We start from the raw sequence: 11,528 nt of genomic DNA, 5'->3' as shown, positions 1-11,528 counted from the left end.
GCCCCCACCCACGCCCCCCAAACTCGACTCTAGCATCTGCCCTCTCTTTACAACCCACTCAGGAACCCCGGTTCTTTACCCCGAAGCCAGAAAACGGCCGGCTCTGCTCTAGAGAAAAGAGGGAGAAGCGCTGGAGTGTGACCCGACACGTGCACACAAGTATACAGCTGGACAAGTCACCTAGGATCTCGGTCCCGGAGACTGTACTTCCGGGGTTTGTACAGGAACTTGGAAGGTCTGAGCATCTCTATGATCTCGCCGGCGCCCCACTGGTGGTTACCAGGCGCTCCCTCCTCACCCGGGCCGCCCTGCCGCCGGCCTCTCCAGGCCGCCTTGCAGAGCTTCTGCAGACCCAGACTCCTCTAGAGAGCAGCCTGGCGCCCTCTCGGTGTTTGTGAGTCGACCACTGCACCCAGGAAATGTACGTCGGAAAACAGTAGCATAAAGGACGCCAGACTTGGAGTCAAGAAATTTTAAAGCCTTGCACTAGGTCACTTTAAACAAGTCACTCACTTTCTCTGTTCCAAGGACCAAAGTCAATTATATCGACAGGTCAGATTTATTATAAAATGTGTGGATGGATAACGAAATGAACCCAGGGAAGTTTTTCCAACCTGTTTAGCTCACCAACCAAGTTTTATGCTTTCTAAGGGGCACTGGGCGAGTCAGGTTGAGATTTCCCTGATGCCATTCTTGGGTTTGTTCCTGTATACTGTTACCTCCGAAGTGCTTTGAATGTCTTTAAAATGGACTCTAACATGGAAGGCATACTTAAGCAAATAAGACACAATTTTGATGTAAACAGCCCAGAGAAACAAGTCTTGATATAACCTACTACTCTACACAGCACCCTTTAAAAGGAATTGCACGTAACACCCCTGTGCAATATCAGTGACACGTGTGGTGTTAACAGCTTCTTCTGCTTTTTTCTATATATCTGTGATGGTTAAATTTTATATGTAAACCTGGCTTGCCTACGGTGCCCAGTTGTTTTAGCACAAGTGTAGATGTTGCTGTGAAGGTATTTTATAGATGGGATAAACATCTTCAATCTGTTGACTTGAAGCAAAGGATATTACCCTCCATAATGGGTGGGCTTCATCCAATCAGCTGAAGCCCTTGAGACAAAACTGATATCCCCAAGAGGGAATTTTGCCTTAAAACTGTAACACAGAAATCCTGCCTGAGTTCACCTGCCAGCCTGCTCTGCGTATTTTGGACTGAGTAGCCCCCAATCATCTGAGCCAATTCCTTTTTTTTTTTTTTTTTAAAGAATAATATATACTGTTTCTCTTAGAATCTCGACTAATAACCAAAATCCTATTCATCTGTAAAGTCCCACAAATGCCCACCTTCTTTATATACTTTCCCAATTCTCCCAGGCAGAACTGTTTTTGATTTGTTCATTTATCCTTGTTTTGTATTGTAAATTTTCTTTCTTGAATTGTAAATTCACCATTGAATCCGTGTTTTATTTACCTTTTTAAATACCCTTAAAATGCATGACACATATTTACGCAATAACCGTTCTTTAAACACATATCTTCAGAAATGTATACTAGCCAAGTCACTGTGGAGAGACCTGTTATATTTACTTTTGTAAACACATGCCTAACTCTAAGGTTAGCAAGTCCACAAAGGTAACATTATTGACACTTATGCATGTTTTCATTATTTTTATTTAAACTAAATCAAGAAATACAAGTATCCCCTGCTTTTTGAAAATTTGCTTTATGCCTCTTCGCCTTTACAAATAATAGACCTACATTAGTACCTGTTTTCACTAACTGAAAGAAAGCCGAAGAGGATTTTGTTTGCCAAAAAAGGGTGAAAAGCGAAAATAGCGTTCAACATTTGTTTTGCAGCCAGCCTTGTAGAGAGGTATCGTGCAAATCAAGCAGCAAGAGTGGCACCACCAAGCTCCTTCCCTGGGAACTACACTCAGCATCTCAGCATTAAGCCACTATAGCTTTGAACTGTGTCTGTGAGCATCTGTGCTTTATCTCGATTTTGTGCATTCGTTAGCAAAATGTGTCCTAAGGTAACTGCCTCTTTGCTTTATGTCATTTCGGCATACAAAAAGTTTCATAGTAATGCTTCACTTTCAGGTAGCAGGGGAAACCTGTATCCTACTTTTCAAATTTCTCAATTTATGGTTTTCCATTTTTTGCAAACAACCTATCAAAAAGTCAAGGATGACTTCACCTTGTTTCTATTTAGTTTACTCTGCTATTAAATAAAACCCTCCTCTGAAGTAGTCATTCTCCAGATAAGCAAATTCAAATGTTTCCAGGGCTCAGACACATAATGAAGCTGGAGTGTGGGACATGGAAAGAACTGGAAGGTAAGAGGTCTGGCCCAGTGATGCCAGATCTTATTTTTTTCAAAATAATATGGAAATCCCATTTCTGCATAAAATTTCTAAGTTTTTTTAAGGTGACAGCTAATTCAATTCCTAAAAACAATGAATGAGCTACACAAATGTCTGCAAATGTATCTGATGCCAGTTTTCATCTCTGGCATAGTTCCCACTGCCAGCAAAGCTCAGTTCATCAGCACATTTCACAGGAGATTTCATCCACTTGGTTGAAAATTCCTCAAATGTACAAGTATTCTGTGAAAGTCTGCATTTTAAATTTCAAGGTGTCTCACTTCAGGAAGATTTAACGTTCTATCCACTTCTCTTTTATTTTTGTCATAGGTATTTCCCTCTGACCTGTAGATGTCAACCTCTAAGGTATTTCCTACCTGAGCCTTGAAACAAGGCAAAACAAAGTAAGTGATGGCACTAAGGATGAACAATTAGCACCTCCAGAGTTTTCCGGGTTGGTATTTATTTATACCGTCCCTATAAAAATATGAATATAGTGAAATACCCCACTTTTATACACTTTCTACCTTATAAACTTTCTAGTTTCTCAAATCCTCCTAATAGTGAAAAGTATATTTCTTTCAGAGTAGAAGACAACACCAATGCTTTTCAGACTGTCTATTCCAAAGGTTGAAAAGATAAACTAAAGCATAATGAGGACATAGGTATCCAGACGATAACAGTGGACAGTGAGGGAGCTGAGCTTGAGATCTCTACTGGTTTTTAGCATAAGAAAGTCAGAAAGATGTAGGAGAAGCATTATAGACTCTGCTACCTGATGTCTCTTCAATCCCACTACCAATATGGGATCAAGTCCAACTGGCATGCTGGATGGTCAAAGGTATTTCTGGGATTTTTTCCTAGAGATAAACTGGAGGAGGAATGTGTATCACTGAGATTCAAAAAGAAAAAGAAAAAGAAAAAGAGTACATATGAATAAACAGCACTCTTGAGGGCACAGATATACATTATAACTCTTTCCTAAAAACTACGTCTTTTTTCTAAGTTGACAAAGTGAGAAGCAAGGCCTAAAACTTCCTGTGCTGCCTTGACATCTTTGAGCCTCACAGGGACCCAAAAGCCTAACCATCGGTTCCTCTGCTCTTGCTATATATGCCTCCCACCCAGCAGGAAGTGACCCCACTTGGCTCGTTCCCCATCAGCTGGACTAGCTACACTCCTCAACCTACTGGGTTTCACCTCCTTGCCTGCCCATGAAATTATTCAAACAAGCCAATCACATCCTCCCAAGGAAACCAGACATCACCCCATCTTATTACTACAAAGCCTGTATCCCAAAGCTCCTATTTGTTCCCTCTGCTCCCAAGTGGCCCTCCTCCCCTAGGCTATGAGTATAAGCGGCCAATTAACTGCTGTCGATCCCATCTGTCCAGTGTCGGGTGTCATGTATTTGGCCATCTTCCAAATCCTAGGGTAGGACTTCTTCCCTCACCAACAGGGTGAAGAGAAGGCAAACAAAACAGCAAGCTATGTCGTTGAGTAGTCACTTTTAAGTGTAACTTACCTAGCTTACCCCTCATTTATATAACTTTAACAACAGCATCACTTTCCCTGTTCATCCTGCTAAGTTCTCCTTTGCATAGTATACAGTAGTAGTAACAGTCTCAGTGATCTTTTGTTCAAAATCTGAGAGCCACTGAATCATCAGGCTATTCAGGGTATGTGATGGTAGCGACTTCAAGGAGCAAAAGTGCTTAAAGACCAAAGGAGAAGGACCAAAAGAATGGGAGAAAGAAATAGCAGCATCCACAACAGACTCAGGCCAAAATGTGAATGGTCTGCTCCATTGACAAGCTACCAGCTTCTTTCAATCTGTTGGATGATATCAGAATCTCTTCTAGTTTGGCTACTTAGAATAACAATGGAGACACCACATCCCTAATTTCTTGAATTTATTACACAGTGATTGGGTCTGTATTCAGCATAGCTTTCTAAAGTGTTCAGTAAGGCCTGATTTATGATTAAAGGCCTCTTACAATTAGGATACAGAAACAGACTTCTGCCCTCTGTGGATCCTCTGATGACGAACAAGGCTTGACCTCTGAATGAAGGCTCGTCCACATTCCTCACACTGATAGGGCTTCTCCCCAGTGTGGATCCTCAGGTGCTGAGTGAGGCTGGTGCTCCCTCGGAAAGCTTTCCCACATTCCTTACACATATACGGTTTCTCTCCAGTGTGACTTCTCTGATGTTCCATGAGTCCTGACCTCTGAGTGAAGGCCCTCTCGCACTCATTACATTTGAAGGGTTTCTCTCCAGTATGGATCCTCAGATGTCCAATAAGGTGTGAACTTTGACTAAAGGATTTACCGCACTCTTTACATCCATAAGGTCTTTTCCCAGTATGGATCCTCTGATGAAGAACCAAGCCTGTGTTTTGACTGAAGGCTTTCCCACATTCATTACACTGATAGCGTTTTATTTTATTATGAATTTCCTGGTGTGAAAGAAGGGCTGATTTATAGCTGACTGCTTTTCCACATTGATTGCATTTATAAGGTTTCTCTCCAGTGTGAATTCTCCAATGTCGAACAAGCCCTGAGCTCTGAGCAAAGGCCTTTCCACACTCCTTACATTTGTGTCGTTTTACTCTCATGGGGTTGACCTTTTGCTGTTCTGATTTACCCCTATATAGAAAAGTTTCTCCACACTTTGGATCCTGGAAAGCAACCAATGATTTCCTTTCTGCAGAAATCTGCTTTGGAGCAAATTCACCAGTCATATTCCTGGTCTCAGCTCCTGCTGAAAGAGCAAGTCGATTATTTAAGTGCCACATGTCCCACATAAACGTTTGGAAGTAAGATTAGTAATAATAATTGATAACATTATGAATGCTTATTAATATCAAGGATTGTGCTAAATAAGCAAGAACTATCATCCTAATGGTTTTTGATACTCACTGCACCTATGAGTCATAGAGAATAAAAATAAATAAATAAAACACGTTTGGGCCCCAGCCCAGATCTAAAAACTCAGAATGGCAGGAAAGAAATGTAAATTTCCCAAGAGTCTTCAAAGGGCCCCCAATGAACATACCTTCTAGCATTCATCCTTTGTGTAGTCCACCCCCCTCCCACACAGGGTCTAGGCTGGCCTGTGGCTTGCTTTATCCAACAGAATATGGTGAAAGTGATGATACGTCAGTTCAAGGATTAAGACTTTAAAAAGATGCTTTTGAGATCCCTGAGTTACCATGTAAGAAGTCCAGTTACCCCACTAAAGAGTGAGAGAATGAGATAACCTGAGGCCCATGCATCTCAGAATCTTGCTAAGCCCAGTTTTCTAGCCATCTCCTGCTAAAGTATGAGAAGCGAGTGAAGTATCTCGAGCATCACAGTCCAGGCAAGCCCCCCGATAACTACAGCTTAAATTGATATCATGTACAGTAGAAGAACCATCCTGTTTATCCCAGTCAATCCAGAGAACTGTGAGAGATAACATAATGGTTGTTCCTTTTAGCCACTAAGTTTTGGAGTGGTTTGTTACATGGAAATGGGATAGCTAAAACACCAAGTGATCACCCAATATTTGGTGATGCTCACAGCAACACAATGAGCTGGGTAATAGATATAGCAACTGAAACACAGAAATTAAATAATTGGTCTGTGGTCACATGACTATTAAGTGATAAATCCTGGCCTGGAACTCAGGTTTATCTGAATTCAAAGACCGCACTCTTTATTTTTACTATAAAAAGAATAGATACTCATGGTAAAAATTTCAACAGTACAAAAGGTATAAAAGTAAAAAGTCCAAATCCCAATTCATCTTTCTCCATCACCCTGTGCCCTTTTACTTTCCCTAGAGGTAATCACTATAACATTGTTGCCTACATAATAAGTTTTCTACTTTACTCCAGTGGCTATCAATCTCTCACTGCATTTAAAGGAATTTTTTTCCTCCAATATTTTCACACAAGAGCCAAAAGACTTTTACATAAAGACATCCACTGATGCAGTGTTTAAAATAACAAAAAGAGGGAATTCCCTGGCAGTCCAGTGGTTAGGACTCCATGCTTTCACTGCTGAGGGTGCAGGTTCAATCCCTGGTAGGGGAACTAAGATCTCAGAAGCCACATGGCACGACCAAATAAATAAATAAATAAAATAATGAAAATACTGGAAACAGCTTAAATGCACATCAGTAGGAGACTATTAACTATTATACATGTATGCAACAGAAAACTAAACATCAAAAAGAATAAAATAACTCTACTGATAAGAATAACATTATTTCTGCATGTTTTCTCTAGGCCACAAACATCGACTGCAACTGAATGAAGGAACTGAGATTGTGGTACCCACTGATTTAACTAGAATGTAAGTTGCATGAAGGCAGAGACTTTGGCCTTCTTGTTCACCTCTATATCCCCAATGCTTAGAATACTGCTGGACACATAGTTGATGTTCAATAAATATTTGGTGCATGAATGAATATTCTCATTAGGTAAAAAAAAAAGCAAAATGCAAAGTGGTGTGTATAATATGTATGTTAAAATGTATCCAGGATTTGTTTTAAGTAGGTATGGTAAGACACACAGACATGGAAAGGACTATACGAAGAAAGAAATTTTTTACACTCGTAGATCCCAAGGAACAGAAGACGTAGTCTGCCATGCAGGGCTGCATGGGAAAGCACCACGATCAATCAGGAGGCAGAAGGGGAAGAGGGGAGAGCATGGCCTAGAGCCTTTATTGGAGTTTCCCCAGGAGGGAATGGATAAGGCAGGGTAGGTATGCTAAGTAAGCTTAGGATGGATAATTTGAATACTTTTGGCACACTCTGGGCTATAGGGATGGTCCCTAGTTCTCTGGTATCTGACCCTGGAGTGATTTAGGGCAGGGGGAATATTGGCTTGGTGTGTGAAGGTTTGATAAAGGAGATGGTTGGGGGACTGGGCTCCATATTGGCTGGACTGTATATGAAAGGCCCACTTGCAGGGGAGTCCTTTGCTGTCTCTAGGAATTAGCTAGCCCTGGGAAGGCCAGTCTGTCCATGATCAAGGCCCCAAATGCCAGAGCATCAAGAATATAAAAAATTTTTTTAATATAGTCAATACGTCAGGATACAATTTTCCCTAAAAAGTGGGGAGAGGCTTGAACATACAAGAAAAATTTTAGAAGTATATACTGGAGAATGTTAACAGTGGTTAACTCTTCGGAATGGAACTTTTATTTTCATTTCGTATTTTTCTATACTACTTGGATTTTTAAAATATAAGCTACCACTATTGTTCTATAGTAGCTAATTAAAACATATAGCACTAGGGCCCACTATAGTAAATCTATGGTAGATCTGGGTACCTGTATTGTTAAAACGGTTCCATAATGATTTGGACTCACAGTTAGAATTGTAAACCACTATCATAACCCAATTAAAAAATACCACATATCCCAATGCAAAATTAAATCAACTCTAGATATGCTCACTTTGTAAATAACCTTCTGGTGTTAAACTTATTCTGCTATTCTAGATATCACTTTTTTCACCAGAAATACTGCTTCCTAGCAGACGCTATACTCAGTGCTTCCAAAAGATCACAAAAGATTCACATTTTAAAGCTTACCATTCTCTTGCAGAGGAAAATGCTCCCAAGGATCACACTTCAGCTGGATGTTAAGTGACTGCTTTGCGAGGCTTACAGGTCCTACTTCCTTCCACAGCACTTCTTGTTTGTAATGTGCACTGGCTTGGACCTAAGGACATACAAGAAGAGCTGGGTTCATGAGAGGATCAGCAATAGTTAACTAAACCTCAAAGTTTGATTAAACATAAAATTTCCTATGGGTACAGAAAGCAGAATGATGAAGAAACCAGTGTCTTAATCAGTTCACAAAAGCAGCAGAGCTTTAAAGGGAAAACAGAGGATAATGCGTCAGCCCAGAAAATAATGGTCATAAAATCCTCTTGCTTACCCATGCCCACTCTCTTTGCTGATAGACCCCTGGGGTTCTCATAAATGAACAATAGATTACCCTTTTCCCACCTCTTGTCCTTCGTCTCCAAGTTCTGTCTCCAGATTTTCCAGCACAGTCACCACTTCCTCTCCACTCCCTGGATGATACTCCCATACCCTGGCCTGCAGCTCCTCGGGCAGGATGGTCAGGAACTGCTCCAGCACCAGCAGCTCCAGGATCTGCTCCTTGGTGTGCATCTCAGGCCGCAGCCACTTTTGGCAGAGCTCCCGGAGCCGGCTCAGAGCCTCTCGAGGTCCAGGGGCCGCCTGGTAACGGAACTGCCTGAAGCACTGGCGGAAAAGTTCCTGATAAGGGTGCACATTCCCTACTTGGCGAGGCTTCTGCTCCCAAGCATGGTTCTCCTCTTCCTCTACCTTCACGATTCTCAGTCCCTCCTGCTCCTCTCGAGTGTGCACCACAGGAATCAAGGCTGCATGTTCTCTCAACTTGGTGGACATCTTAGAGTGCAATGGCTCAGGATAGGATTCACTTGTCTTACATACCAGGAATCAGGAAGAACCTTAGGAGAAGAGCACTCCTGTGGGAGGAGAACACACTTAAAACAGCAGAATAACTACAGCAGTCAACAACCTATGTCATTAATAATGAAGACTCACTGCCAAGGTGATGTTCCTGAGTAGCGCAACATTAGGAGGATAATATTCCTGAGATCCGTGAAAATAGATCAGAATTACTGAGAAAGGGCACTTGGCTGCTGATATGCAGAAAAGTGCTACATAAATATTAGCATTATTGTGGGAAATAAGGCCACATTCTCAGACTTTAAAGACTTTTTAGTTTATAAGAACTACATTACAGGAAGAAAAAAAGCACATGAGCCAAGGCTGGCGACCAACATAGCTCATTTACCAAGGCTTTCTTTCATGTATACTCATAATCTACCACCCCTTCATAGAACTGCTTCAGCAGGGCAGGATGGGTCTTGGGACACTCCTGTAGAGGGAAAAGGAGGCTTCCTGATCCTTAGCAAGGTAAGGGAAGATGGATCTTGCCACACTTTAGTAAACTTACTATGACAATATACACGAGCCGAGTCATAGTTATTTTTCCAGTAAAACTTTTACGACATTTAAAGGAATCAAACTACTTATACAGAGGAGTAATATACTACAGCTCCATAAACTGGTTATAGTGTTCGTTCAGGGAATAAAGGATTAAGCACCTAACCCTCAGTTGAGGCATTTCCCTCTCCCACCACAACCCCCCACCCCGCCTCCATCGTGTATTAAAGAATGAGAATTAAGCAAAATCTGAGTGGTTTATGCTATACTATAAAATCAAAATAACAGCGACAAATCCAAACCGAACAGTAGAGAGACAAATCGTCACTGAGCTCGTTACCAAGCATTGTGTGCACGTGCTGGGGGGAGAACAGGACACGCAAGCCGCAAAGACCTCCTCCCCGTCCCACCTCTGGGCCGTGGGACAACAGAGATGGGGCGTTCTGCGCTTGGCTGGGGAAAAGCCCGACCGCTCACCCGCAGCTCTGGGGATGACTGGCGCTCCCTGGAGACTAGCCCTGGCAGGTAGTTAAGGCAAAATCTTAAGCCACCATCCCGCCGGGCCAACCAGGAACCCAAAACGGCCGAAGAAAAGGCGCCCAGGACCACGAGGCCACTTCCGGTGCCCGCCTAGGAATCCGGAGGCGCGGTCCTCTCTATGATCAACCTTACTACTCCGCCGGCTTTACTGCCTTCACCAGGTTCGGCCAGGGCGGGAGGAGCGCTTCATTCCAGCATTTGGATTTTTATTCCCCTCTTTCTCACCCCCTGCCTTCTCCTGAGGAAATCTGAGCCAGTCGATAAAGTTCAAATCACCCACAAGGTTGCTGAGACTTGCCACACTCCAGGAGTTAGCTCAGAGCCCTTTTTGTTGTGTATTTATTATTGATGAGTGAAAGTTCTTTTTACATTCTGGATATGAGCTCTTTGTAATATGAACACCAGATATCGGCTCCCACTTCCCTTTTTACTCCCAACCGATGTCTTTTTGCTGAAAAATAGCTTTAAAAAAACCTAATAGACTTTATTTTTAAAGAGTAGTTTTAGGTTTACAGAAAAAATGGAGAAGAAAGTATAGACTTCCCACATGGCCCCTCCAAACCCCCTCCCCGGCTACACAAAAACCGTATTATTAACATCTTTCATTAGTGCGGTATCTTTGGTTACAATCAGTGAGCCAATATTGATAAAGTATTATTAGCTAAAGTCCATAGTTTATATTAAGGTTAATATAAACTGTGTAATACATTCTATGGCCTTAGAAAACATAACATGCATCAACCATTACAAGCATCATACTAAACAGTTTCACAGCTCTAAAAATCCCCTATGCTCCACCCATTCATCATTCCCACACTCCAACCCCTATAACCCCCAGCAACCACTGATCTTTTTATGTCTCCATCGTTTTGCCTGTTCCACAATGTCATGTAGTTGGAACCAGAGTTTGTAGCCTTTTCAGATTGGCCTCTTCACTTAGCAAAAGCATATAACATTCATTTCTCCATGGATTTTCATAGCATAATAGTTCATTTCTTTTTATTGCTGAGTATTCTATTGTCTGGATGTACCACAGTTTATCCGCTCACTTACTGAAGGAAATCTTTCTTGTTTCCAAGTTTTATCAATTATGAATAAAGCTGCTATGAACATCCTTGTGCAGGTTTTGTGTGGACATAAGTTTTTGATTCATTTGGATAAATACCAAGGAATGCAATTGCTGAATCATATGGTAAGAGTATGTTTACTTTTGTAAGAAACTGCTAAACTGTTTTCTGAAGTGGCTGTACCATTTTGCACTCCCACAAAGAATGTATGAGAGTTCCTGTTGCTCCACATCTTCATCAGCATTTGGAGTTGTCACTGTTTAGCAATTTAGCTATTCTAATAGGTGTGTAGTGGTATCTCCTTGTTTTAATTTACAATTCCCTAATGACATATGATGTGGAGCATCTCTTCATATGATTATTTACCATCTGTATATCTTCTCTGGTGAGGTGTCTATGCAGATCTTTTGCCCATTTAAAAAATTGAGTTGTTTGTTTTCTTATTGTTGAGTTTTAGGAGTTCTTTGTATATTTCAGATAACAGTCCTTCTTTAAAAAAATTCATTTTATTAAAGGATAGTTGATTTACAATGTTGTGTTTAGTTTCAGG

General features: G+C 41.4%; 1 protein-coding gene across 3 annotated transcripts; it reads right to left on the bottom strand.

Moving 5' to 3' along the window:
* Positions 1-1,713: 1,713 nt before the first annotated feature.
* Positions 1,714-9,988, bottom strand: LOC307193408 (zinc finger and SCAN domain-containing protein 23-like). 3 transcript variants are annotated; one of them, XM_079935316.1, is made up of 4 exons: positions 9,712-9,988; positions 8,379-8,887; positions 7,959-8,088; positions 1,714-5,134 (listed from the first exon to the last, which is right to left on the bottom strand). In XM_079935316.1, the coding sequence occupies exons 2-4, from the start codon at positions 8,805-8,807 to the stop codon at positions 4,371-4,373; spliced, it is 1,323 nt and encodes a 440-aa protein (XP_079791442.1). In that variant the 5' UTR covers positions 8,808-8,887; positions 9,712-9,988; the 3' UTR covers positions 1,714-4,370. The 3 variants fall into 3 exon arrangements, with proteins under 3 accessions (XP_079791442.1, XP_079791443.1, XP_079791444.1); XM_079935317.1 differs by having other exon boundaries at positions 9,849-9,988; XM_079935318.1 differs by having other exon boundaries at positions 9,782-9,809.
* Positions 9,989-11,528: the final 1,540 nt, after the last annotated feature.

This window comes from Stenella coeruleoalba (genome assembly GCF_951394435.1).
Source record: "Stenella coeruleoalba genome assembly, chromosome: 10".
In the NCBI taxonomy this organism is placed as follows: Eukaryota; Metazoa; Chordata; class Mammalia; order Artiodactyla; family Delphinidae; genus Stenella; species Stenella coeruleoalba.
This window is presented reverse-complemented; position numbering and strand designations above follow the sequence as displayed.